Source organism: Lethenteron reissneri, chromosome 1 (genome assembly GCF_015708825.2).
Source record: "Lethenteron reissneri isolate LAM-NWPU_2019-01 chromosome 1, ASM1570882v1, whole genome shotgun sequence".
In the NCBI taxonomy this organism is placed as follows: domain Eukaryota; kingdom Metazoa; phylum Chordata; class Hyperoartia; order Petromyzontiformes; family Petromyzontidae; genus Lethenteron; species Lethenteron reissneri.
Window position 1 is genome coordinate 4,672,876 of NC_083779.1, and position 27,977 is coordinate 4,700,852.

Genomic DNA, 27,977 nt, shown 5'->3' on the forward strand with positions numbered 1-27,977 from the left:
ATCAGGATGTTGGTTTCTACTGGAGGAATCCAAAGCTATTTTGACACATGTCCCAGTACCTCTGAGATCCCCTGGAATGTTTCCTCTGCTCCACACGGTTGAGGGCAGCACTTGAGAGCAGCGTTCGTCGCGCAATGGCCAGAACGATAACTTTTAATCCTCGGGAGTTGGAGATTAGCCAAATTCAGTGCGGAAGTACATTTGACCTGATTGTGTTTTGTTGTTGTTGTGCAGTCATCGGTGAACGTGCTGTGAGACTACCCCACTTGGAGATCCCGGTTTAGTCGCTGGCGGCCGCCTTGGACTGCAACCCAGAATCTCGACGGTGCCACGCTCGGCAGTCTGACCTCTGGGCCACTTCGGCTGGTGAAATTTTAACTGCTTGTACTTTGATCGCACGAAAACTAAAAAAAAACGTCCACTTTTTTTTGTTCTGTAAACACAACGAGCTGAAACTTGTGTACAGAAGCGTGGAATTAGACTGAGAGACGGGACAAGAGGAAACGCTTCGATTGCTGCGTTGGCTTTCTGGTTGCCGGACGAATACATGATAAGGTCACACTCATTACACGCAAAGCGTTTGCCGCAGATGAACCAGGATTCCTTGGCTGTTCTCGTCAAGGAGCATAAACCATCACGTGAATTCCGGGTGTCCTCGCAGCAGCGGCTTTTAGCGAGCCATCGATCAAAGACGGTGGTCACCGCACTTTCAGATGCGCTTCTGTGGCCGTCTGGAACGCTCTTCCTTCCAAAATTAGGAAGCCGCTGGAGCTATGCACTTTAAAATCATGTAGATTGGAAGCTTATTTCTTTAGAACTGCTTTTTGTGTTTAGTTTGTCGTCCTTCCCCCGCGTCTTCGATTAGCACGGTTTGTTACGTACGGTGCAAAAAAGTTCATCATATACACGTACATATGTACCAGAGTTAGGTACGTCATCGCGGCCGAGACTAACGATGGAATGACGGCTAAAAAATGGATCTTGTACGAGGGACGGGCGCAGTGGAGATGGAGCCATGAGATGGGCTCGTGTGCAGGAGCGGGGTTGTTGTGTCACAGGCCAGGTGACGTGTTCACCTTTGGACGGCTGCCGCTCAGGGTTCTCTTGGCTAGACGACAGCAGGGCGTTGGAACGCTTGAGATTAAATAGTTATGTAAGACGCTCTGACTTACCGAGGCACTTTACGGAGCGCCCTGTAAATACGAATCCTTATCGCGATACCGTGAGAGATGGTGACGGCTTGAGGAGGCCTTCCTCCAGCAGTGGATAGATCATGACCGATGACTAGGCAAGAGCCCATGGAGAAGAGAAGCCTCGCTCACTAACTCACGATCGATCGTCTGTCTGTGCCTCTGAGATGTACGAGCTCTGCGCACCATCTTCCGTGCTGTGCTTTCCGACTCTGGAGTAAAACCGTTAATGCGTTAGCTCTGCCCATCTGTCCATTCGTTGGTCTGTAACGTGGGGTGACGATAGCTCTCGTTATGGATGATGCAATATGAACGAAATGTTACGGGGAGGGGGTGGGCGGGACTGAACCCTTGAAAAACCAGGCACATTGATTCATGGAACCGCCCCAAAATTTTGTGATTGAAAACCCAGCGACATTGCACAAGAACGTTCCGCCAAGGCAATAACGTCACATACCACGTGCCCTCGATGACGTCATGCCACGTGATGTCATTACTTATGACGTCATTACGTGTGTGACGTCAAGGGATGACGTCACTCTGCCCGTTAAGCAGCTCGATTTGTTAACGTTAAATTTCGATGCTCGGATAACCTCAGGGGAACGGGGCGTGAGATTTGCCCTACCCTTGCCGTTCCCTTCTCATTTATTTTTTGACCTCTCCAGTTTGGAGGTCGCGGCCGGTCGACCCATCGCTCACGCGACGCACGTGGTCGTGGTCGAGGTGGGGTGATCGGGGCGGGGTGGGAGCACCTCGGCGAATTAGCGACGGCGTTCGAAGCTGCCGGGCGCTGTTCGGAAAGGGACCGTCCCGCCGGACGTCGCTTCCTTCCCCCTTGGCGCGACCGCCGGCCCCCGGCCACCGCTAGAAGGGCGCCCACGCCGCACCGTCTCGTCACACGTAAGGTGCCGCCGGCGTCGGTGTTGTCACAGAGCCAGACCGACTTGATTTTGCCCAGACATCCATCCCATTGTTTTGACATCCGATTTGCACGTTTTGGCTACGTATGTTGCGTACAAAGTTCGGCGTTCAACAGAAGTTCAATGTAGCGGGACCACTCCTGGAAAAAAAACATGAGACTCGGCGAGGTCGTTCCTGGGTAATAAAGGACGTTGTGGTTGTTGTTGTTGTTTTATTGTTTACCGGCAGGGCAGTCTGTGTTTATAGGGACGCGGTGACTTGATGCTTGCATGATACTCGCTTGACCCTCTTCAAACATTCTCTTGACACCACTCGCCACTCAACGGTCGCCTCACCGGCCCCTCACCACTCACCTGACACCACACCACTCAACCAAATCTGACCCTCACATCTCACTTAATGCCACGCAGAAGTCAACCAAATCTGACCCTCACCACCCACCCGACACCACTCGCCAGTCAACCGATCTGACCCTCACTACTCACCTGACACCACCCACCACTCAACGTTCACCTCACCTGACCCTCACCACTCACCTGACACCACTCACCAGTCAACCAATCTGACCCTCACTGATTGGCCGCTGCCACCGTGATATTGACGGTCACGCAGCGCACTGCAGAGGTCGCAATCGGGTACCCGATACCCGTACCCTACCCGATACCCGGCTACCCGTACCCGGCCGGGTACGGGTACCCGTTTCCGACCCTGGTGCGGCCGGGTACGGGTAGGCCGTGAGTCACTGATGAGTAACTGTTTGTCACTCATTTCGGGTAGGGTACGGGTAGGGTACGGGTACCCATTTGCGACCCTGGTGTGGCCGGGTTACGGGTATGGGTAAGGAATCAAAACCCGTTTTTGACCTCTGGCGCACTGGACTTGCAACGCAGAGGTCGCCGCTGGTTCAATCTCTCGGCGTGGCACTCGAAACAACGACGCGATTTTCTTAAATTCCATTCCCCACCACTAACACTGCCGCCTCTGTCCACCCGGCAGTGCAAAGCTTCACGACCACATGTCAATCGGAGGCACGTTTGCTCGTTGGGGTAAAGCGTGGGTAATTCCCACCTCTTTGCGAGACACATCTGGCCCAGAAACTTAAAAAAAAATTCAAAGGGAAGGCCCACTGAGCTGTGTAGCTCTTTTTTCAGAAGCGACCTGGCCATCACAAATGATAGCCCAACGAAATGGCTGATCATCATTGTGTGGAAATTTATAGCAGCCAAATCCTCTTAAACGCGGGCCATTGATTCTAAATGTGGAGAAAAAAACCAGAGGATCCGGACAAAAATTCACGCAACCATGGGGAGAGAGAGAGAGACGCGCAAACTCTAAATATACAACAGCAGGCATCATCAGGGTCGGGATCGAACCCACGACCTCCTGCATACCAGACGAGGTAGTTAAGATCTCGCCACCGTGATGATGATGATGATGAAAGAGGGAGACACGCAAACTACAAATATACATCTTCTTGGTTCTTTCGGTAAAGTCACGTAGAATGGAAATAATAAAATAATTAAAATAAAACATTAAATAATTCTCACTCGACAGACCTGCTCTCCACCTGAGGACGGCTGCTTGCGTTGTGGCCGAAACGTCGTGAGAATTATTTTATTATGTTTTATTTTTATTATTTATTATTTCCATTCTACGTGACTTTATCGAAAGAACCAAGAAGATGAATCCCTGCAGTCACGAAAGCATTAAATCGATACAAATATAAAGCAGGCGTCCGGGGTTGGGATCGAACCCACGACCTCCTCCTTACCAGGCGAGGTAGTTAACGACTCGCCACCACGGCGCCCCATACACTGGTGTTTTGCGGAGGGCCGCTGCAGCCCTCACCTTCGTTGACTAACAACCACCGTCTTTGTCCGTTGGCCCACGCAGGGCCTCCTCTTGAGCGCGAGCGGCGGTCGGCGGCGGCGCCAGCGTCAGCGACATGGATCGCCTCGAGAGCCGGATCAAGGAGTTCCTGCAGAGCCAGGACACCGCCAGCATCGACGAGCTGGAGCGCCACCTGCAGATGGCAACGCCGGCCAAACGCCGGATCCTCGTTCGCATGCTCGAAAAGTTGGTCGTCGCCGGCACTCTGCGCTATTTGTCCGGCGGAGCGCTGTACGCGCTGGTGCCGTGCTTCGTGGCCGGCACGGCCAAGCGTCCGGCGGCATCGTCGGCCACCACCGGCACCTGGGACACGCCGAACCCGGCGAAGATTAAGCGGAAGGAGGAGTTGCCGGCATTCTCCAACCGGCGGCCAAATCACGTTGGCGGTGCGGCGCTAATGGCACCGCTGTATCCGTATCAGCAGGAGCAGTATCCGCAGCAACAGGAGCATGTGGAGACGATCTCGGTTCACGAGGCGAAGCCGTCGCCGGCACAGCAGGGTCCAGCTCCCGGCGTCCACAATGGCAAGAAGGGACCGGTGCAGCAGCAGCACCAGCAACTGCATCAGCAAAGCGGCATCGGCAGCGACACGGCGCAGAGCACGGCGTTGCCATTCATGGAGAATTTGGTGAATGTCGCACCGCTGGAGGAACAATTCGACACGAGCTACGGGGACGACGGCGCGGCCGAGAAGGTGAGGGAGCAGCAGCAGCATCTGGAGCAGCAGCTGGAGGAGGAGGAGGAGCAGCAGCAGCAGGAGGAGCAACGGGACGATCAGCTCATGCCGCAGGAGGAGGAGGACTCCGAGGCGGGCGCGGGGGTCGGATCGGGCCCCGCCGAGCCGGCTCCGGCCACGTGCGATGAGCACACCCTACGCTACCTCCTGCTGCTCAAGTACAAGGGCCGCGCCGCGGACAGCGCCGGCGCGGCGCAGCTCGCCCTCGCCGAGCTCGAGACGCTGATGCTCAAGAATCACGTGAGCGCCCTCATGGAGTTTAGCCAGTGCCGCTTGCTCGACTGCTCCTTCCGCATCGTCAACCACTCGGGGCCCTCGCACAAGCCCAGGTGATGCAGACCCCCCCCCCGCATCCCCCCCCCCCCCGCGCCCCCCCCTCCTCCTCCACACTGCCTCCACCCAAGCTCGTGCTTTGCCGCTCCTGCTCAAGCCTGTTAACGATGAGACAAATGCATCGTAGCAGAATAATAGTGCAGGCGGGAAAGCCGCGCGTTTCAAACGGTGTGTAAAAAAAAAAAGAAATCGATGAGGCTTTGTCCGTTGTGCAACCACACCGCCAGTGTTTCCTGAAGAACTGCACTGTGGTCCTCTTGTTACAAATGTGATCGACTGATGGGCAACAGTGATGCAGAGATGAACCTAATTAAGAAGTCCTAATACGGATGAAACTGACCCATAGTTGTCTATCTCTCCGCATCACTGCTGCTGTGACGTTGGTCACATTCGCTCACATTTTTTTTTTAAGTGACCAAAGACCGAGAGAAGACCACAATGCAGTTCTTGAGGAACTGCTGCTGCTCCTGCTGTTTGGCTGCGCAGGCGTTTGTGAGCGGTGTCGATGGTTGTGCCTGACGATGCAGCGGCGCTATTGGGTCAAATTCGGACGTTCTCTCCCCTGCCGCCTCTACACCTTGGCGAGCGCTGTGCTGCTCCTCCTCAACGTTATTTCTGTTGCTCCCGCCGACAAAGGCGGCGGGAGGGACGTCGACGGGAGGGGCGCCCGAGACGGTTTGCAGTTTCGCCGCTCGCTGCGCATCCCCGACTGGTGTGGGTTGTTGCGTGTGTGACGATGGTGTGGGTTGTTGCGTGTGTGACGATGGTATTGGTTGTTGCGTGTGTGACGATGGTGTGGGTTGTTGCCTGTGTGACGATGGTGTGGGTTGTTGCGTGTGTGACGATGGTATTGGTTGTTGCGTGTGTGACGATGGTGTGGGTTGTTGCGTGTGTGACGATGGTGTGGGTTGTTGCGTGTGTGACGATGGTATTGGTTGTTGCGTGTGTGACGATGGTGTGGGTTGTTGCGTGTGTGACGATGGTGTGGGTTGTTGCATGTGTAACGATGGTGTGGGTTGTTGCGTGTGTGTGACGATGGTGTGGGTTGTTGCGTGTGTGTGACGATGGTGTGGGTTGTTGCGCGTGTGTGACGATGGTGTGGGTTGTTGCGTCTGTGTGACGATGGTGTGGGTTGTTGCGTGTGTGTGACGATGGTGTGGGTTGTTGCGTCTGTGTGACGATGGTGTGGGTTGTTGCGTGTGTGTGACGATGGTGTGGGTTGTTGCGTGTGTGTGACGATGGTGTGGGTTGTTGCGCGTGTGTGACGATGGTGTGGGTTGTTGCGTCTGTGTGACGATGGTGTGGGTTGTTGCGTGTGTGTGACGATGGTGTGGGTTGTTGCGCGTGTGTGACGATGGTGTGGGTTGTTGCGTCTGTGTGACGATGGTGTGGGTTGTTGCGTGTGTGTGACGATGGTGTGGGTTGTTGCGTGTGTGACGATGGTGTGGGTTGTTGCGTGTGTGTGACGATAGTGTGGGTTGTTGCGTGTGTGTGACGATGGTGTGGGTTGTTGCGTGTGTGTGAGACGATGCTGTGGGTTGTTGCGTGTGTGTGACGATGCTGTGGGTTGTTGCGTGTGTGTGACGATGGTGTGGGTTGTTGCGTGTTTGACGATGGTGTGGGTTGTTGCGTGTGTGTGACGATGGTGTGGGTTGTTGCGTGTGTGTGACGATGGTGTGGGTTGTTGCGCGTGTGTGACGATGGTGTGGGTTGTTGCGTCTGTGTGACGATGGTGTGGGTTGTTGCGTGTGTGTGACGATGGTGTGGGTTGTTGCGTGTGTGACGATGGTGTGGGTTGTTGCGTGTGTGTGAGGATAGTGTGGGTTGTTGCGTGTGTGTGACGATGGTGTGGGTTGTTGCGTGTGTGTGAGACGATGCTGTGGGTTGTTGCGTGTGTGTGACGATGCTGTGGGTTGTTGCGTGTGTGTGACGATGGTGTGGGTTGTTGCGTGTTTGACGATGGTGTGGGTTGTTGCGTGTGTGTGACGATGGTGTGGGTTGTTGCGTGTGTGTGACGATGGTGTGGGTTGTTGCGTGTGTGACGATGGTGTGGGTTGTTGCGTGTGTGACGATGCTGTGGGTTGTTGCGTGTGTGTGACGATGGTGTGGGTTGTTGCGTGTGTGTGACGATGGTGTGGGTTGTTGCGTGTGTGACGATGGTGTGGGTTGTTGCGTGTGTGACGATGGTGTGAGGTGTTGCGTGTGTGACGATGCTGCGATTCCATCGGTTCACTTTGGAACCCTCTCCCACCCCTCCCTTTTCCAAGTCCAGGTGGGTCACATGACCATCACTCCCTCCTCTTATCACGGCCACGTTGCTGACCCTTAACCCTAGGTTCCACGGTGGCAAGATGTTAACTACCTGATATACAAGAGGTCGTGGGTTCAATCGTAACCCTGACGCCTGTATATTTTGGCGTTTGCATGTTCTCCCTGTGGCTGCGTTTTAGAGTGTTTGGCTGCTATAAATGTCCACGTGATGATAAGCCCACTTTGTTGAGCTCTCATTTGTGGTGGCCAGGTCATTCCTGAAAAAAAAGCTACAGCACCTCCATGGGCCTTACCTGGTAACATAAAAAATAGTAACACACCATTGGAACCTCATTTGCCAGTAAAAAATACGATAATTGTTTTTTTACCCTTCTATCTGGCAACAAAACTGATACCTTTTTACAAGGAGTCATGTTTGCATAGACCACAATACCTGCAGTCATAATGCAAACAAAAAACATAACTCCGATAATGTATACATGTATTATCAGAGTTGTGTTTTTTGTTTGCATTATGACAGCAGGTATTGTGGTCTATGCAAACATGACTCCTTGTAAAAAGGTGTCAGTTTTGTCAGAGTTATGTTTTTTGTTTGCATTATGACTGCAGGTATTGTGGTCTATGCAAACATGACTCCTTGTAAACAGGTATCAGTTTTGTCAGAGTTATGTTTTTTGTTTGCATTATGACTGCAGGTATTGTGGTCTATGCAAACATGACTCCTTGTAAAAAGGTGTCAGTTTTGTTGCCAGATAGAAGGGTAAAAACCAATTATCAATAGTAACACAATTTGTTTATATCTCTTTATTGCAACGTTCATCTTGACACCCTTCCTTTAGCTCCTCTTTATTAAAACGATCACCTGACCTCTAACCCTAACCCCCCCCAACCCCTATCCCCCCCCCCCCCCCGCCGCATACCCCCCACAGCTTCGTGTTTCAGGCCACAGTGGGGGGCCACTCATTTGCCGAGGCCGAGGGCTCCAGCAAGAAGAGCGCCAAGACAGCGGCCGCCACTGTGGCGCTGCACACCCTGCTGAAGGCCGCACAGAGCATGCAGGGCATGGTACGAGTGCCCGCGTGTGTTCGTCCACCCTGTGTGTGTACGTCAACTCTGTGTCAACCCTGTGTGTGTGTGTGTGTATCAACCCTGTCTCTGTGTGTGTCCACCCTGGGTGTATGTCAACTGTGTGTCAACCCTGTGTGTGTGTGTCAACCCTGTGTCTGTGTGTCCACCCTGTGTGTGTGTGTATATATATCCACCCTGTGTGTGTTTACACTGTGTGTGTCAGCCCTGTGTCTGTGTATCAACCCTGTCAACCCTGTGTGTGTGTATATGTCGACTGTGTGTGTGTCCACCCTGGGTGTGTCCACCCTGGGTGTGTCAGCTCCGTGTGTGTCAACCCTGTGTGTGCGTCAACTCCGTGTGTGTGTGTCAACTGTGTGTGTGTCCACCCTGTGTGTGTGTGTGTGTGTTTCCACCCTGTCTATTTGTGTGTTTCCACCCTGTCTATGTGTGCGAGTCCACCCTGTATGGGGGAGCAGTAGTGTAGCGGTGCGCTACGAACCCGGGGACCCACGTTTGTTTCCCGCTCATGGTCAACAACAATGATGATTAGTGGAATAGGTCCTGAACCTCAACCGAGTTCACCTCAAATGAGCACCTGGTGTGGTATCTAAATATCGCCACGAAGGAGAGAAAGACGCCCCGGCGTGGTGCTGGCCACTCACCCCCTCGTGTGCCGTGCCGGCCTTCATAGCTGCTGCTCGCTAACAGCACTTGCCCCAACGGTCTGTTTAGGCTACACGGGGGATCTTTGTCTTTGTGTGTGTCAGTGTGATGGGATCTGTGTGTGTGTGTCAGTGTATGTGGGGAGCGGTGGTGTAGCGGTTAGCGCGCTGCGCTACGAACCTGGCGACCCGGGTTCGATTCCCGCTCACGGCCAACACCAGTGACGATTATCTGAACCGGTCTTAGGCCTCCCCTAGGTCGACTCGGCCTCAAATACCCAGTGTGATGTGTAAACATTGCCACTAGGGAAACAAAGGCGGCCAGGCGTGGTGTTGGCCACCCATCCCCTAGTGTGCCGTGCCGGCCTTCATAGGTGCTCGCTAACAGCATTTGCCCCTACAGTCTGGTACAGGCTATACGGGGGATCTTTTTGTGTCAGTGTGTGTGCGTGTCAGTGTGTGTGTGTCAGTGTGTGGTTTTTGTGTCCGTCCGTGTGTGTCCACCCTATGGGTGAGCAGGTGGACATACTGTGTGTCAAGCCTGTGTCTGTGTCCACCCTGCGCGTGATCCTTTTTGTGAATCCCGCGTGCGTGTCAATCTTGTGTTCTGATCTCGTGCGTGATGGCAGCAGTACGCTCAGGAGCTAGATGCCAATGAAGACTTTATGAGAGAGAGGTTTTCTTGTGGTTTGGCTGTTCCTCTTCCGTTGAAGGAACGCAGAATAACAGTGGTTTACCCTATCTAACCCACACGACCCCCATTATGGATGATACAGTGTGCTTAAAAAAAATGTTAACACTTCTGAGAATTTGTAACAGTGCCACGATAAATGGGCCTCCGGGCTCTGGAGACCACCTGGAGAAGATTCCAGGCACGCGTTGACAATGATGGCGAACAAGTGAAGGAGACTCTTTGACTTTTTGAAGCTATTAACATACATTTGTTATCATGTTGCGGTGTATTATCCGTTCTTTTTTCATGAAAAGCGATAGTACCATGTATGTGTTCAAACATTTTTCAAGCGCCCTGTATTGGTCGCGAAAGCCTGCACGTTAAACTGGTTTACCGGGTAGGCCCACAGCTTGCGTTGCATGGCCCCAGTTACGTGTGAGCAGGGTTGGACACACCGGGAATTGTCCACCCTTTGGGTGAGCAGCGTTAGAGAGGGTTTCAAGTGACTCAAATTTTGGCCAGATTAGTCCAGCGGATGATACGTTCCCCTTCACACGTCCGTCGCTCCGCGTTTGTGAAAAAAGCTTGTCAGCCGCCACCACGGCCTTCTGCGAGTGCCGTTATCTCAGCAGCGTTGATTCAAGACGACCAATACCGGGACTGGTTTCGACGCACAGTGTCTCTTGTCAGCAGACTGAACGTGTGTGAGAAAAAGAGCTATGTAGCCCATCGGATTCTTCCGGTATAAAATAAATATTCTGTATTCTGATGTCAAACGTGGCTAGTTCGTTACGTGGCCTAACCCCTGAACTATGACGACCGTGGAACCGCGAAAAAACGTCGCGCCCACGTTGTATAACTTTTTGCGCTGACGCCCCGACCCCCGGCAGGACCCCGGTGGCGACGGTAATGGCCTCGCCTGGCCGCACCCGTGCCTACCGCACGCTCCGGCTCAACCGCAGCCACAGCAGTTGCCCGCGCCGGCGTCGTCGTCATCCGGCGGCGGGGCGGCCGCGGCGGCAACTGCGGGGGGAGGTTCGGCGGCGGCGGTGACGGGTGGGGAGTCGTGCTCGCCATCCGCCCCGCTGGCGAAGAACCCCGTGAGCGCCGTGATGGAGTACGCGCAGTCGCTGGGGCTGGCCTGCTCGCTCGTCGTGGTGGGGCAGGAGGGGCCGCCGCACGCTCCCAGGTTGGGGGCGCCGTGGTTATACCGCCGCTACCGTCGCGTCCGCTGCCATCGTCGCCGCTGCCATCGTCGCTGCTGTCTTGTGTTGAGCTTTGTCGTTCCTTACGCCGGCACCTCCCGATTTAGCACGGTCGGCTCCGTACGGCGCAAAACAAGTTGAACGTGCAGCGGTGCGACGATGAGAGTGTTCATTGCTTGGCACCTCCCTCTCCCTTCTCACACGAGGAGGATTTTGATCATCAGGCTGTCTCCTTGATACGACGGTGAAACTGCGTTCAATCGAGATGGCGGCACGTGAAGCTCCATGCGCTTGGAGAAGCTCGGGCTTTTACGGTCCATCGGCGGATTTATTTTAAAGAGCGTGGAGTTTTCATCCGCGCCCTCCAGTTTTTCCCTCCAACATTTCGAAACAAATGTGCGTTCAGGGTATTTTGCCGCTATACATTTCCCACGGGAAAAGCCACTTTAGTTGAGCTATCATTTGTGATGAGCCGGGTCGCTTCTGACAAAAATCTATTTAGCTCAGTGGGCCTTACCTGGTAAAATAAAAAATAGTTTGTAGTTTTATTCGCTAAATTTTTATTTGGCATCATCGCAAAAATCCGCATCTTCTTCGTCGACATTAAAAACTCGCAGCGCCTAACCGGTCGCCAGGCGTCTCGGCCGGCCGTTGTCACCCTCGCCTATAAAGCCCTGCCACTAACGGACGGCGCTGTCGCTCCTTGCCGCCTTTGCCTCCCTCCCTCCTCTCGCTGCCGATGCCGGCGCCGCCAGGTTCACGGTGCGCGTGGAGGTGGGCACAGAGGTCTTCCCGGCGTTCACGGGCGGCAGCAAGAAGCAGGCACGCTTCGGGGCCGCCGAGGCAGCCATAAGGGTCCTCGCCGGGCGACCTCTGACCCAGCAGCCGCCCTTCTCTGACACGTGCAACCCCTGGCCGGTGAGTGTCCGCGGCAACACAACACCCGGTGGTGGGTGACACTACAACCGGTGGTGGGTGACACTACAACACCCGGGTGTGAGTGACGCACTGATACCCGGTGGTGAGTCAGACTACACCTGGCAATGACTGGCACAACACCCGATGGTGGGTGACACTACAACCGGTGGTGGGTGACACTACAACCGGTGGTGGGTGACACTACAACACCCGGGTGTGAGTGACGCACTGATACCCGGTGGTGAGTCAGACGACACCTGGCAATGACTGGCACAACACCCGATGGTGGGTGACACTACAACCGGTGGTGGGGGACGCTACTACACCCGGGTGTGAGTGACGCACTGATACCCGGTGGTGAGTCAAGACTACACCCGGCAATGACTGGCACAACATTCGGTGGTGTGACACTACACTGGTTAATGAGTGGCACTGCAACACACAGTGGTGAGTGACACAACTACACCCGGTGGTGACACAACACCCAGTAATGAGTGATGTACCCGTGCGGCACGACCGCCGAAAGCTTTTTTCGCCGGAGAGCGCCGAAAAACGACGGCTTCCGATGAGGGAACGACCCCGGGGGCCCCCCCCCCCTTGCGCCCCCTGCGTTCCGTTTACTTCCGTTGCCGTTGAGTGGCGTGCCGTCGATGTCCTTTGCGACGGTCGCTCTATCAAGAAACCGTGGTCTGATTCACCTTCCCCACCACTATTATTTATTTTATCGCGGTTGTAGAGCTCCAGCCCAAAATCTGGAGGGGCCAAGTGGCCAGCAACTGGCAGCACCACTGAAAGTGTCGCGGATGAGGGGTTAAACGCGTTTCGTGCGTCGGGCAAAGGCCATCGTCCACAAAGAGACGTCGGTGGCGGGGGAGGGAATTGAACAGCTGGAGCGGTGTAAGGGAAGAAGCAGAGAGAGACGCGGTTGTGAGCCGGTGGGTGGGGAGCGGTGGCGGAGCAGTTGGCGCTATGCTGCGTAACGAACCCGACGCCCCCGAGTTCGATTCCCGCTCTAGGCCAACACCATTGACGATTCATTTTCTTGGTTCTTTCGGTAAAGTCACGTAGAAGGGAAGTAATAAAATAATAAAAATAAAACATAATAAAATAATTCTCACGACGTTTCGGCCACAACGCAAGCAGCCGTCCTCAGGTGAAGAACAGGTCTGTCGGAAAGACAGCATCTTCACCTGAGGACGGCTGCTTGCGTTGTGGCCGAAACGTCGTGAGAATTGTATTTTATTATGTTTTATTTTTATTATTTTATTATTTCCCTTCTACGTGACTTTACCGAAAGAACCAAGAAGATGAATCCCTGCAGTCACGAAAGCTTTAAATCGAAACCATTGACGATTGTCTGAACCGGGCCTGGGCCTCCCCTCGATCGACTCGGCCTTAAATGCGTAGCTGGTGCGGTGCGTAAAAACATCGGCACCGGGGAAACGAAGGCGGCCCGGGGCGTGGTGTTGGGCCAACACACGCCCCACACCGTGTGCCGTGCCAACTTTGCCCCAAGAGTCTGTTAGGACTGTGCAGGGGATTTCTGTGTTAGTGGGTGGGTTCGTGCGTTATCGTGACATCCATAGCGGTGTTTGAACACCGCGTGGGCAAGATGAAACGCTCCGTTTTGGTAGACCGAGCGAATTTGACGTTAGCAGTAATCATGGTAGTAGCAAGAGAAGGCCAATAAGCAGGCGACGGATCGCCGGCCAGCCAGCGGCTGGAGTGAATCGACGGGTGCTGGCTCATCAGTCGCCCGCGACAGTGCTCGGCGCTGGAAGCGAGAACGATTTATCCGCGCGTGTCCGCGTGCGCGTCACGGGTGCCGTCCCGCGTCTCGTGAAATTTACGTGGCTCGTGAAATTTACGGGGCTCATCCGTAACGAGCGCGGAAACAGCCGGGGGCTTTCCTTGTGTGTGCCCGTGCTCGTTGTCACGGAGCTACCTGCTCCGGTGGCGACAATGCGCGCGGTTACATTTTCTCTTTTCTCGCATGTTCGTCCGAAGAGAGGGGGGGGAGAAGAGAGTTGGCTATGCGTGCGCGTGTTACATGTGCATAGGTCAACCCGGCCTCAAATTAATACTTGGTGCGATGTGTAAACATCGCCACTGGGGAGACAAAGGCGGCCGGGCGTGGTGTTGGCCACCCACCCCCTCGTGTGCCGTGCCGCCCTTCATAGGTGCTCGCTAACAGCAGTTGCCGCAGCAGCCTCTAAAGGCTATATGGGGGATCTTTGTCTTTGTGTGCTCGTGTGTGCGCGTATCTCCGTGTGTGGTGGGAGACAAAGGCAGGTGGGGCGTGATGCTGGCCACCCACCACCCCCTTGTGTACCGTGGCAGCCTTCATAGGTGTTACTTGCTAAACGTAAACTAAGCATTTTTTTATTTTACCAGGTGAGGCCCACTGAGCTATGTAGCTCTTTTCAGAAACAACCACGAAAGATAGCTCAACGAAGTGGCTTATTGTGTGGAAATTCATATTAGCCAAATACTCCAAATGCACGATGATTCTAAATGTGGAGGGAAAAACCGGAGGACCAGGAGATAAATCCACGCGACCACGGGGAGAGAGAGAGAGAGACGCAAACTCCAAACATACAGGCGTCAAGGTCCGGATGGAACCCACGACCCTCTGTATACCAGTGAGGTAGTTAACATCTCGCCACCGTGCTAAAAGTACTTGCCCCGAGAGTCTGTTACGACTGCACGAGGGGCGCGGGGCGGGATCTTTGTTACATGTGCCACCCGTGGTTAAAGCGGGGTCGCATGCGGCAGCGAAAGGCAATGGTCCCAGCCTGGAAAACTCATGGCTGCGTGCAAACAAATACATTTGAGGCTCCGCATTGTGAATCCGCTGCTGGATGAGGGCCTCCCCACGCCGTGCGGGTTGGAGGGTGGCGAGGGGCGGCGGGGGGTGTTTGACCATGCTTCACCGCGCCGGCCAGTGCGGGTCGATGAAGCCGGAGAGCGTAGATGTTGTAGCATAGCACGGTACAATAGAATTATAAATGTTGTGGGTTTACTCTCCAACACGCAACCAGTTAGTGCTGTCCGACTAACGAATTGGCACGTCTTGTTTACGTGACAAGCCCTTGCTAATTGTCTGTCGGGTGGTGGCGTGTTTCGCGACCCATTTATATTTACGCGATCGAACCCAAAAAAACCTCTTGCGGTACAATAGATTTTACTACTGACAAACATTCGCCGCTGCGGTAGCCACCTACAGCACCTGCGCTTATGTGTGATGGTGGTGCTGGTGGTGGTGGTGGTGCTGGTGGTGGTGCTGGTGGTGGTGCTGGTGGTGGTGCTGGTGGTGGTGCTGGTGGTGGTGCTGGTGGTGATGCTGGTGGTGGTGCTGATGGTGGTGGTGGTGATGGTGGTGGTGGTGGTGCTGGTGGTGCTGGTGGTGCTGGTGGTGGTGGTGGTGGTGGTGGTGGTGCTGGTGGTGGTCGCCCATCCTCGCGCTTGTTCCAGGCTCAACGCCCGCTTAACTTTTCAGACCCCTTTTGTCATTCCACTGCGGGATGGGGCGCAGAGCGTAGACATTGGGGCGTATGAGTACGGTACAACAGTGGAGTTTGGTGCACTGCCGTGCGTGGCCCTGCAACCTGTAGCAACTGTTACGCGTGGTGGTGCTGGTGGTGCTGGTGGTGCTGGTGGTGCTGGTGGTGCTGGTGGTGGTGGTGGTCCATCCCAGCGCTTGTCCAGGTTCATACCCCCGCTTGGCTTCGCAGATCCGACGAGACCCGGGCGCATTCCTGCTAATTATGGTGGTAGGCGCTGGGACACCCGTGTCACCGTGGCGACGGAGACCCCCAGGTCGACTCGGGCGGTGCCAGGGTGGGGGGGTGATTAGACACGGTCGTCGTCGCTTGAATGAAGATGAGGAGCAAAGTAAGGGCGGCATCATGGGCATTGCAAGAAAGAGATTACCAAACAAAACTTGTTTTATTTTACCAGGTAAAGCCCACGGAGCGACGTAGCTCTTCTTTCAGACGCGACCTGACCATCACGAATGATAGCTCAACCAAGTGTGGCTTATCATCATCATCGTCATCACGTGGATATTTATTGCAGCGGCTAAATAACTCTAAAACTCCCCTCCCCCCAGAATTATCGGTACATTAACTGTGACAGTCTCTGTAAGAAGGGAGCGAGGAGTTGAGTTGGGGTGCGATCACAGCAACCCGCCCATGATTATTGCACCATCGCAGCGGCTCATCCATCGCTGGCGCGTTTCATGGGGCTGCTGCGAGTTTTTTTCATTCGGGAACGGCCGTCCCCCCCCCCCCCCCCGACGTTTCGCGCCGCCTCTTTGTCGGCAAAGTCGCCGTCCATCGGCGGATCGTGGGAGCAAAGAAAATATACGAGCATCGCCGCGCTTATGAAAGCGGCAGCAGCGGCGACAGTCTAGTAGTCTTGGAGTCCGCTGGTGTTTGTTTGTGTTGATTTTTTTGTCGATTTTTTTTCCCCTTCTCGTCCCCCCCTTTGAGTCATCTCCAGATGCTCTCGAGCCCCGAGGCGGATGATTGAGTGGGCGGGCAGGCGAGCGGGAATCTGGAGGTTTCGGCACAGAGGAGGGGGAGAGACAGCTAGCCGGGCGGAGGGGGGAGAGCGGGAGGGAGGGAGGAAGATTGATGCGCAGGATGCAGGAAGATGAAGGAAAGGAAAATGAAGGGTGAACAGGGAGATGGAGGGGACGGCGAGTGATGGAGTGAGGGAGAGCGAGAGGCGGAGTGGGGGTTATAATTAGAGTGATTTCTGTGAGTTAAGCTTGGGGTTAAGGCTATGGTGAAGGTGAGAGTGAAGGTTAGGGCTTGGTATTATTGGGCCTTGGACCCTTGTTTAGGCCTGGATGAGGGTTCTGGCGAGGGTCTGGGACATGTGTGCGTCCGTGCGTGCGACCGTACGCCCGAGCGTGCGCCCGTGTGCGACGTTGCGTGCACCCCCTTGCGACGTTGCGTGCGCCCCCTTGCGACGTTGCGTGCGCCCCCTTGCGACGTTGCGTGCGCCCCCTTGCGACGTTGCGTGCGCCCCCTTGCGACGTTGCGTGCGCCCCCTTGCGACGTTGCGTGCGCCCCCTTGCGACGTTGCGTGCGCCCCCTTGCGACGTTGCGTGCGCCCCCTTGCGACGTTGCGTGCGCCCCCTTGCGACGTTGCGTGCGCCCCCTTGCGACGTTGCGTGCGCCCCCTTGCGACGTTGCGTGCGCCCCCTTGCGACGTTGCGTGCGCCCCCTTGCGACGTTGCGTGCGCCCCCTTGCGACGTTGCGTGCGCCCCCTTGCGACGTTGCGTGCGCCCCCTTGCGACGTTGCGTGCGCCCCCTTGCGACGTTGCGTGTGCCCCCTTGCGACCGTGCGTGCACCTGTGCGTGCGACCGTGTGTACATGCGCCGCTGTGTGCGCCTGTGTCCTCATTCATCGGCTTTGCCCGCCGCTCGTCATGGCCGCCCCGTCGTCCTCACGAGAGGCAGACGGACGATGGGCACTTACTTATTTATTTGGGCAAATAATGTTTTTTTGCGGTCAGGCGATTCCCCTCTCCTCCCTCACCTCATTACTTCGCTTCCCTCCACCTCATTACCTTTCTGTGCCCCACCTCCTCCCCTTGTTCGCTCGCAGCTGCTCTTATTACCTCTCTGCCATTCTCTCCTCCCATCTCCGCTTGGCAAACCTCCGTTGCACTTCTCCTCACCTCCTCACCTCCTCTTCCCTCCCACCTCCTCCCCTTACCTCCCCCCACCCCCCCTCCCTTCCTCCGCCCTCTTTGCCCCCCCCCCCCCCACCTCACCTCTTCCTCACCTCTTCCCCTCACCGTCGGGTATGGAGGCTCGGGGATGGAGAGGGGGGGGAGGATGAGGCGGAGGCTCCGCACGACGACGGGAAGGGTGGGGGAATCCGGTGCGGGTTTACGGCTCTGCTCATCACAGTAGAGACTCTCTCCCCTCTGGGGGTCTCAGTGGAGACTCTCTTTTCTGGGTGTCTGCAGCGTGCTAACCACCGTGCCACCACTCCACCCCGGTGTGTAGTTATGAACAGTTATACAATCCAGCAGCCTTTCACACAACAGGCCACCCCGAGGCCCTTTAAATTATACAGCGCGCTGCCAAGCCAATCGCTTAAGGGAGCCTCCGCTTTATTGCGGGGATTCCAAGAGCGACAATAGAAATGCGAGCACACAATGGACATTACTTCGCCCATTTTGCTGATCATTGCCTGTGGTACAATGGCCCAGATTGTATCTCTCTCGGCATGACAAAGCGTGCGTGTGTGCGTGTGTGTGTGTGAGAACAGTGGGGAGCGGTAGTGTAGCAGTTTCTCGCACTGCGCTACGAACTCGGCCGCCCAAGTTTGATTCCTGCTCATGGCCATCACCAGTGACGAATAATCTGAACCGGTCCCGGGCCTCCCCTAGGCCGACTCAGCCTTAAATGAGTACCTGGTGCAGTTTGTGAACATCGTCACTGGGGAGACAAAGGCGGTAGGGTGTAGTGCTGGCCACCCACCCCCTCGTGTGCCGTGCCGGCCTTCATAGGTGCTCGCTAACAGCACTTGCCCCAAAAGTTTGCTGAGGCTACACAGGGGAGATTTGTCTTTGTGTGTGCGTGCGCTTGTGCATGTGTCAGTGCGTTTGCGTGCATGTGTCAGTGCGTGTGTGCGTGTGTGTCAATGTGTGTGTGCATTTGTCAGTGCGTGTGTGCATGTGTGTCAGTATGTGCGTCTGTGTGCCAGTGCGTGTGTGTGCGTGTCTGTCAGTGTTAGTTGTGCGCGCTTGTGTCAGCGCGTGTGTGCGTGTGTCAGCGCGTGTGTGTGTGTGCGTGTATGCGTGTGCGAACGGGCGAGTGCCACCCATGCTTAAAAAGAGCTCCTGAGTGAGAAGTTTAGATGTGGTTCAGCGATGTCAGTGGCGACGGTGCACTGCTTAGCCGCATGATTCCGACAGCGCCGACGGGGAGATGTTCTCCCGAGAAGGGGAAGGCAAAAGGAGATGGATAATTTTTTTGTCCAGAGTCATCGTTTGTTCTGGACGAACGATGCGGGGGAGGTGGTGTGGGGCGGTGGGGGCGATCGATGATCGAGTTATCTTGCCCAGTGCTCTCAGAAATCTCAGTGGCCGTACCAACGGTGCGCTGTGACCCACGCCGATAAACAGCGTCACCCGGTCGCTCGTTTAATGTTGGTTTTTTAACCCCCCCCCGACCCACCCCCCTCTCTGGTCCCGCGTCCTTGTAAAATCAAACTCCCGGGTCCGGTTTTATCGCTCTCTTTGATGATAATGCCCTCGTGGCCCGCGCCGGCCGTATGGAGCTGAACCAGCAAACCCTGAACTGCTGTCGCGGTCGTTAGTTCGTTCGCAACGCGGCAGCAAAACGTCGTTATCGTAGGGACATTTTTTTTGCCAGTACTCAAAGCATGAAAAATAAGAATCGGTTTTACTGCTGTCTGGCAATGTGAAACAAGAGGTGTTCAGATGTTCAAACACCAAATAGGTACCTTTTGTAAGGTAACAAGTCTGCATTAACCACCCACGGTACAAGTGGTGAGCAGGCAAACAAACGTGCTCTAATAATATATGCATCCATGCGTCGTTATCATCATCATCGGCATCAGTCACGGTCTCGCCACCGCTTGATGAATGGCATCTCGAGCCGTCGCACATCTAACACGGTCTCATGATGCAACCAATCCATCTCGCGGCCTGCACCTACAGCCGATTTCATCGCTATAACTCCGCTGGGGTTGGGGGAGGGCGGGCATCACTCTTGAACGCGTTGGCTACCTTGGATGCCCCTCCGCCGTTAACCTCGGTCACCATCGTCCCTTTCTCGCGAAGTGTTCCGCCCATTTGAGGCCGAGTCAAACTAGGGGAGGCCCAGGACCAGTTCAGACCAACGTCACTGGTGATGGCCAAGAGTGGGAATTGATCTCGGGTCACCGGCTTCGAAGTCCTGCCTGGTAACCGCGACACTGCAGCTCCGACGCAGCCTATAACACCTCGTAAGCATGGTGGTTGCCCGTTAAAGCATAACACAGGATCAAACCTGCTTAGCTTCCAACGTGGTATATGAACGTGTGCCCGGCGGTGGCGAGTTGTCCGCTTGCTGTCGACGCTCACGAATCGAATCCCGCAGCCGCCCTAGTTGACACTGCGACGGTGTGTTAACTGTAAAAATTCCAGGAAAATATACTCACCGGATTGGAGATTATGGTAAATGTCGCGTGACGTTATTCTGAAGTTGTCCTGTGGCATTGCTTCCACTGGCCATTCTCGAACACAAGACTCCGCGACGATTACTATTTTCCTGGAGTATAATGGAGGTGAGTCACTAATAGCGTTTATCAAGCAAGCCTGGCTTTGCTGATGAGACACTGTGAGCATTGAAAACGGTCCAGTGTGTTGCTTTCGTTGAACCAGTGCTGCTGAAATTATGCACTTCCAGAAGGCCGTGTGGTCGATAGGGAGTATAAAAAAAATACCTCGGATGTTTTTGCGCGGGAGATACAGATACACGAAGGATTCACTGTCTTGTTATAAACGTGTGAATGATGTTCAAAGTGCGGATTGAAGGTCAGTCGAAGGTTCAGTGACGTCATCGTTTTCTTCAAGGGACTGTTTGCTAGCTCGGGGTGGTGCACCGCTTGCTGCATGATTCTCCGAAGTGAGATGTCTTCGTCTTACGGCGTGACGCCCGTAGGTAGGCACGCTCGCGAGAAATCGGTTGAGATAAATATTTACGGGACCTTTTTGCCAGTATGAAAAATGATGAAAAATGAGAATACGTTTTACCCTTTCTGGCAATGAAACCCACACGTACTTGTGGCAAAACATACAAACAGACACGCTCCGATAATTTAATATATGTATTGTCTTCGAAACTGGTTTTCCTACACCAGAGAGACAGCCTTCTTTTATCCCCGCCGGTGTTAGACCAGAGAATGGCTACAAGGCGAACAGGACAAAGTCAATTGAGAGAAATGTAAATAAAAATGGGGAAAAAATGTTTCCGTACATTTTTAAAGAGGAACTGAAAGTTTCACTTGGCGTATTTTGCACGGGAGCCCACGGACGCAATGCATGCAACGCGTCGTGTCATGCCCGCAAGGCGTCGTTACACGCACGCAACGCGTCGACGCTCGCGTCGTGACACGCACGCAACGCGTCGACGCTTGCGTCGTGACACGCACGCTGAAATGTTCTCGAGGCCGAAGGGACTTGAAGATCAAATACCGAACCGGACTTCCCCGACAGCCTTTCGCCAGAGAGTTCCACGTGTGTGACAAGTGTCAAGGAGGGGCTCTGATTACCCACCGCGGTCGCTCGCTCCTCTTATGGACAGAACCCTGAATTGAGGCATCATTCCCGTGATTGAGGCATTTCATTTGAAATCTAACCACGTGGCTCCACGGTTGGACCGGCGGCGCACGATGGTGAGGTTGCAAATTGGAATCCTGGGTCCTGGGGGTTGACCCGTGCCCAGGAGAACAATCCGCGCGACCACCATGGGGAGAGAGAGATTGACCACACGAACTCCAAATATGAAACGGGCATTGCCAGGTGTGGGAACGACCGCCCGACCTCATGCACAGCAGGCGAGGGAGATAACAGCTCTTCGATAACACGGCGCCACAATAACTCTGGTGAAGTTGGTTCAATTCGATGGAAACTTGTGTATAAAGTTGCGTTGCTCTAAGGGATATACCCGAGCAAAAACGAGACGACAAATTGATGAATACCTTGCTGATCTAAACCATCCCGCGAACTCTGGTCATCCTCGCAGCAGCAGCGCTTTTGCCCAGCCATTGAACAAAGACGGTGACTGCATCGCGCGGCGTTTTCAGACGCGTTTCTGCCGTCATCTGCAACGCCTCTTCCTTCCGATATGGCTGGTAAGGAAAAGACGGCATGGAAAGCCTTCCAGTTAGTAGCAACAAATTATCTCGGAAGCAACAAGGCAGACAACTACAGGGAGTTGGTGGAAAACCTCCTCAAGGCATACCAAAGCCTTGGTTGCAAAATGTCACTAAAGATGCATTTTTTGCACTCTCAATCTAGATTTTTTTTTCCACCGAACTGCGTAGCAGCGAGCGACGAGCATGGCGTGTGATTTCACCCAGGACATTGCGACAATGGAGAAACGCTCTCAGGGCAAATGGAGCCCGTCAATGCTTGCAGGCTATTGCTGGACAGTGACAAGAGATGGTCCATTTAATAAATACAAGAGACGAGCCAAGAAGCACCAAGTAGTATGTACTTGTATATGGATAATAGTTTTTTGCATTTTGTTACATAATACATTTGATTTATATAACCATTTTTGCTGATATGAATAGGACAGGTCACATGAAAAGACCTAGGTTTTCAATGTATGAGTAAAACTCTACTATCTACACAGTATACATAGACGTAAAATGTTAAATCTTAAATATCTTGGGAGCAGTAGCCAGTCAGTTTTAATTGTCATATTTGAATTCAGCACGTAAAAAAACCATAATAAACAGCACATTTCATCTCCGAAGCTGACGACGTCTAAAAAATTGTAGACCCGTGTTATTCGGAAGCCACTGGAGCTATGCACTTCTAAATCAAATTTGTGATTGCTTCTCCGACTAGCACGGTTGGCTACGTACAGTGTGAAAGAAGTTCAACACACAAAGGACTTCATGCACCTTCACAACACAAACCAGCGCTAAGAGGACAATTAGCAAACACGCAAACCGTGTCTCTTTTTTCCCCCTGACAGCCACCGAAATCGATGGTCTCGCCCTACTGCAATCGAGAGGCTTCCGTGAAATGAGTGCACGTTTGGGAACGCATTACGGAATATGCGTGTGCGCGTGACTCTTCTTCCTCGTCCCTTGTTAATGGGGTTTTTTTGTTGTCATACTGCGTGGGCGGAAGCTGGAGGGATTGCCTGGAGAGACAACCCACACACGCTTGTAAGAGGCGAGAAGAAGAAGAATGATGAAAATAATCTGCGCGTAATTGCGCTCCGCGTTTGAAACAAATTTCCGAGCGCGTTATTGAATGACAACAAATTACAGTGTAATGATGTGCGCAGAGGCGTACAGTGCGCAAACAAAGAGACAAAACGGAGCCCTCCCAACGACAACATAAGAGACGTTCTACAGAATCCGGCGTGGAAATCAACCCCGAGTCGGAAGCTGCGTCGTCGCGAGCTGCGTCGTCGCAGCGCGGGAGGGGGCCACTGTGTGGCACAGAGGTCTTAGACTCAGAGGTCAGAGACGTAGAGATCAGAGGTCGGAAGACTCCGAGCTCAGAGACCCGGAGGTCAGAGACTCGGAGGTCGGAGACTCAAGAGGTCAGAAACTCCAAGCCTGCACCACTGAGATTTTGAGTTTGAATGCAGATCACAGCCGCCGTACGTGATTTAAATCTTGGTTCGAAAGTGTAGTGTGAGGTGATAACCGGTGCCTAGAAAGACACAAAGAAATATCGCATTCAATTTGGCTCTGTGTGTTATTTGGCTAAATTTGCTCGCTTCCCCCATCTCGCCGTGTGCGTTCTCAATCCCAGCTGCTGTTTCTCTGCCTCTGTTCCCCCCTCTCGTCCTCCGTGTTCCCCAATCACCATTTCGTCCTTTCTCGCATCTGGCCTCCTTATACCAGAACAAACTGCCCCTACGTGTCAACCAATCAGCCTCACCGTTTATTCACCGTTCTTCCCCTCAAACACGCTCACTGATTTCCCCTCGCTTACCCAATCTCCCCCCCACCCCGGTCCTCCCTTCCCCATCATTAACACCACCGTCCCATTTTCTAAAATTCCCCTTCCTTTTCATCACACTCGCTCGTCATTAACCACTTCACTTTCATCAGCGTTTACTTCACCCATCGTCGTCGTATCCGTCACGTACCACCCGTCCGTCTCGTGAATCTCATCCCGTCGCACTCCTATTCCGCCGTACGAACGACTCATTCCTTGTTCAGCGCCTTGGTCAAAGGCGCTACATAAATTAGAATGAGACGAGATAAGAAGACAGGATACATTTCGGCGCTGAGAACGAAAGACGTTGAATTTGACGGTGGTCGTGCGTGTGCGACCCGATGTCGCTCACTTGCGGTGGCAGAGCGTGCGGTGAAGTGCTGCCCTCTGCTGCGTGTGTCGGAGGTCGCAGAGGCTTGGCAATCCCTCGGTTTGCCAGTGTTGACAATCATCGTCGCACGATTTTTTGTGATCAACGTTTCGCCTCCCCGTGGGACGACGCCCTGTGGTTTCGACTTAACGTTCACATTATGATTGACGGTAACGCCGTGTTTACGTCATGTACGCGGGGTGCCAATTTAGGCCAACCCGAGCACTCGTAAGTGGGGCTGAGCAATGCCCTACGTCCAATCGGCAATGCCGATTCATGAGCGTTTCGATCTCCACTGGCTTTGTTTGCATTACTACCTTGTCTGTTTTTGCAGTGGAAACAGCTTTCTTGCAGACTCGGTGATGTTTTTTTTAAACGTATTTTTCAACTTCATACGTGAACTCTATTGACAGTCATTTCCATGAGACAAATGGATTAAAAACGTTAACCAAGGGACTGCTGCAGCTCTACAATGTCTACTTCCACGGGCCGTTCTGCAAAAAATCCCAATGGGTGGCCATTATCAACATCCCCCCGCCCCCTCATCCCCCTCATCCCCCTCAACCCCTTCTTCCCCGCAAGCTACGCGGAGTCTTTCCATTTCGTCTGGAACTCTGTTTAAAAATTACGTGGAATTTTTTCGTGATGGCCCCGGGGGGGTGTGGGGGGGGGAGGTGGGTGGGGGGGGAGGGCACGGTACGTTTGCACACGGCCCTGTTCCTTTTGTGCTGCCACCTCTTTAAATAGTAATACCTCAATTAAATTATCCCATTAATATTTAATAACGGCACGGTGGCCTATGGCCTATAATTGCACGTCACCCAAAGAATGCATTGATGAAGCAGTTGTGGTAAAGATAAATCGAGCGTTTTCCCGTCTCTAAGTGATATTATCTCACTCTCGCTGTTGACTGTGTATCGGTACGCCATTATGTTACCGTACGTAATTGTCACGTGATGTGTTGTCGTGTGATGTTGTTATTTCGGGAATGTTTTATGCGCGTTGGATCCTTGTCGCTGTCCGGTGTGTTTAGTTAATTGTACTGGTAGTAACCGCCAGGTTACACCAGCCCACATGGGATTATTGTGTCCGTCGTGCAGGGAGGGGCTGGGTGGGGAGGGAGGGGCTGGGTGAGGAGGGTGGGGAGGGGCTGGGTAGAGAGGGTGGGGAGGGAAGGGGGGGCTGGGTGGGGAGAGAGGGGCTGGGTGGGGAGGGGAGTGTGGGGAGGGGCTGGGTGGGGGGTGGGAGGGGTAGGGCTGGGTGGGGGGTGGGAGGGGTGGGGGTGGGAGGGGTGGGGAGGGGAGGGGCTGGTCACCCCGTGGTGCCCTTATAAAACTCAACGTTTAACCTACTCACGCCCTCACAGTCGGGCATATTTGCGGAATACACCACGCCGCCGTTGACCCTGGCCATTGACCCTGGCCATTGACCCTGGCCATTGACCGAGCAACCCAACGTTCCTACCAGCTCCCTCCGCAGGACAATGTGTTTAACGCAATAAATATTTTATTTTTGTGCGTTGGCTATCTCCATACGCTCGTCCCGTATGTTTGCCGCAAATTAAAAAAAGTAAATATATTTATGAACGGGCCCTCGTCGTTTTGGTCTCCCGTCGTGGCAATGTGGAATTCCCGTAAAAACTTGAACCCGGGGAGCACCAACGGAGGTGATACCTCCGCCGCCCCCTCCCGTCATCCGCACTCGCTCGCCGTTATTTTGTAGTGCGCTCGTTGCCGACGAATCTTCTCCGCAGTTATCCTGTCCTCCCTAGGCCCCCCCCCTCTCCCCCAAACCTCCTTGCCGCCGACGCCCCTACTGCGGATCTTCCTCACGCCCTCGGCGTCGCCTCTCACCAAGGCTGCGCGACGGCACACAAAACGTGCGGTCGCTGTTTTGAAGGTCCATAATGCAGGTCTTTTTGGGTTAGAGCGTGTCAATATAAATGTGTCGTTGAACCCGACACCGCCCGATACAGTCAATTAATAAGGTTTGTCACGTAAACAGAACGTGCACACACACACAAACACGCATGAAAAAAATCAATAATAAATAATGATAAAGAATACAAACAGATCCATTTGAAAGCGAGACAAAAAACGTTATTTGGTCAATTCTAAACCCGGCCATTCAATGGAGGCTTTACCCCCCCATCAAGAGTACCAAGTGCCGGGGCGCCAGGCAACAGTTGCCGTGGCGACGCTTGCGATGCTACTGCTGTGCCTGAGCAGTCCCTGGCTTTTTACAGCTCTCCCGCTCTCCTCCCGCTCTCTCTCCCGCTCGCTCTCCCGCTCTCTCTCTCCTTTTCTCTGTTGTCCACTCTCCCACGTGCTCCCGATTGGCCCAAGATCAACGCTTGTTCGCTCGCTCGCTCCTCCGCTTGACTTGGCAGCCCCACCGCCCTCGTGTGTCTGTCGAGAAGCAGAGCAGTGCCAATTTTTTTTTTCGATTTAAAGCTTTCGTGACTGCAGGGATTCATCTTCTTGCTTCTTTCGGTAAAGTCAAGCCTGGGGTTATCATTCAGACTCTGTCTTCTCGACAGACCTGTTCTTCACCTGAGGACGGCTGCTTGCGTTGTGGCCGAAACGTCGTGAGAATTATTTTATTATGTTTTATTTTTATTATTTTATTATTTCCCTTCTACGTGACTTTACCGAAAGAACCAAGAAGATGAACAGTGCCACTTTGCCCGTCCTCAAGCGACGTTGTAGTCAGCCTCGTCGGTGCTCTCATCGTCGCCGTGATTTTTGCCGCTCTCTTCGTCCTCGACGTCAGTGTAATTTAGCTTATTGTTGTCGATTTAAAGCTTTCGTGACTGCAGGGATTCATCTTCTTGGTTCTTTCGTTAAAGTCACGTAGAAGGGAAGTAATAAAAGAATAAAAATAAAACATAATAAAATAATTCTCACGACGTTTCAGCCACAACGCAACCAGCCGTCCTTAGGTGAAGGACGGCTGCTTGCGTTGTAGCCGAAACGTCGTGAGAATTATTTTATTATGTTTTATTTTTATTATGTTTTGTTATTATTTTATTATTTCCCTTCTACGTGACTTTACCGAAAGAACCAAGAAGATAGCTTATTGTTGTCGATGCTGCCCAAATCATCGCCATCGCTGTTATGTGTATTATTATCTCTGTGGGACCATTTTTATGAATGCTTTGATATTTGCGCTTTCCTTTGTGCTGTTCCCCTTTTGGCGTTGTTCTCTGGTCCAGCACTGGTGGTGAGACAAGGCCATTAAGGAGTCTCTCTCTGGTGTCGGCCAATCAAGTTTCAACGACAATGCAAACATTTTGATTTAAAGCTTTCATGACTGCAGGGATTCATAATCTTGGTTCTTTCGGTAAAGTCATGTAGAAGGGAAATAATAAAATAATACAAATATTAAACAATCTAATTCTCACGACGTTTCCACTGCAACACAAGCAATCGTCATCAGGTGTGAAATCCACAACAAGAATTTTCTACCGAAAGAACCAAGAAAATGCATACATTATGAAAGCGTGTTTGTTTACATGTTTTACCACAAGCATATGTGGTTAGACTTTATACCTCCCAATAGGTATCTATTTGGTGTTTAAACACCGTGACACCAACTGTCTTATTGCCGGAAAAGGGTAAAGCCTATTCTTATTTCATTATTAATTATTGTCATCACCACCGATGTCACCATCAACAGTGGCATTAAAGTTTGTGTTTGTTATCTCCGTCTGCGTGATTGAACTAATTCTTCATGGCATCATCCTCTCAAATACCATAATCGTCATTAATGTCACCGTCATCACGGTCGTCATGCCACCCAGTCTCCGTGCCACCCAATCCACGTGTCACCCAATCCACGTGTCACCCAATCCACGTGCCACCCAATCTATGTGCCACCCAATCTATGTGCCACCCAATCTATGTGCCACCCAATCCACGTGCCACCCAATCTATGTGCCACCCAATCTATGTGCCACCCAATCTATGTGCCACCCAATCCACGTGCCACCCAATCTATGTGCCACCCAATCTATGT

General features: G+C 53.3%; 2 protein-coding genes across 10 annotated transcripts in view; one reads left to right on the plus strand and one right to left on the minus strand.

The window, feature by feature from the left end:
* The window catches only part of SNRPA1 (small nuclear ribonucleoprotein polypeptide A'), an 840,838-nt gene that overhangs the window by 662,674 nt on the left and 150,187 nt on the right, over nucleotides 1-27,977 (minus strand). The window lies entirely within an intron of this gene.
* LOC133344079 (double-stranded RNA-specific adenosine deaminase-like) overlaps nucleotides 1-27,977 on the plus strand; it is a 58,697-nt gene that overhangs the window by 10,693 nt on the left and 20,027 nt on the right. For 3 of the 9 annotated variants that reach the window (XM_061554228.1, XM_061554433.1, XM_061554442.1), the window contains exons 2-6: nucleotides 1,856-2,090; nucleotides 4,005-5,066; nucleotides 8,271-8,406; nucleotides 10,635-10,933; nucleotides 11,705-11,867. In XM_061554228.1, coding sequence (XP_061410212.1) covers nucleotides 4,057-5,066; nucleotides 8,271-8,406; nucleotides 10,635-10,933; nucleotides 11,705-11,867 — 1,608 coding nt within the window. In that variant the 5' untranslated portion in view covers nucleotides 1,856-2,090; nucleotides 4,005-4,056. Of the gene's footprint in view, nucleotides 1-234; nucleotides 367-1,855; nucleotides 2,096-4,004; nucleotides 5,067-8,270; nucleotides 8,407-10,634; nucleotides 10,934-11,704; nucleotides 11,868-27,977 lie in introns of all 9 variants that reach the window. The other 6 variants (XM_061554070.1, XM_061554307.1, XM_061554147.1 and 3 more) reach the window with 4 other exon arrangements.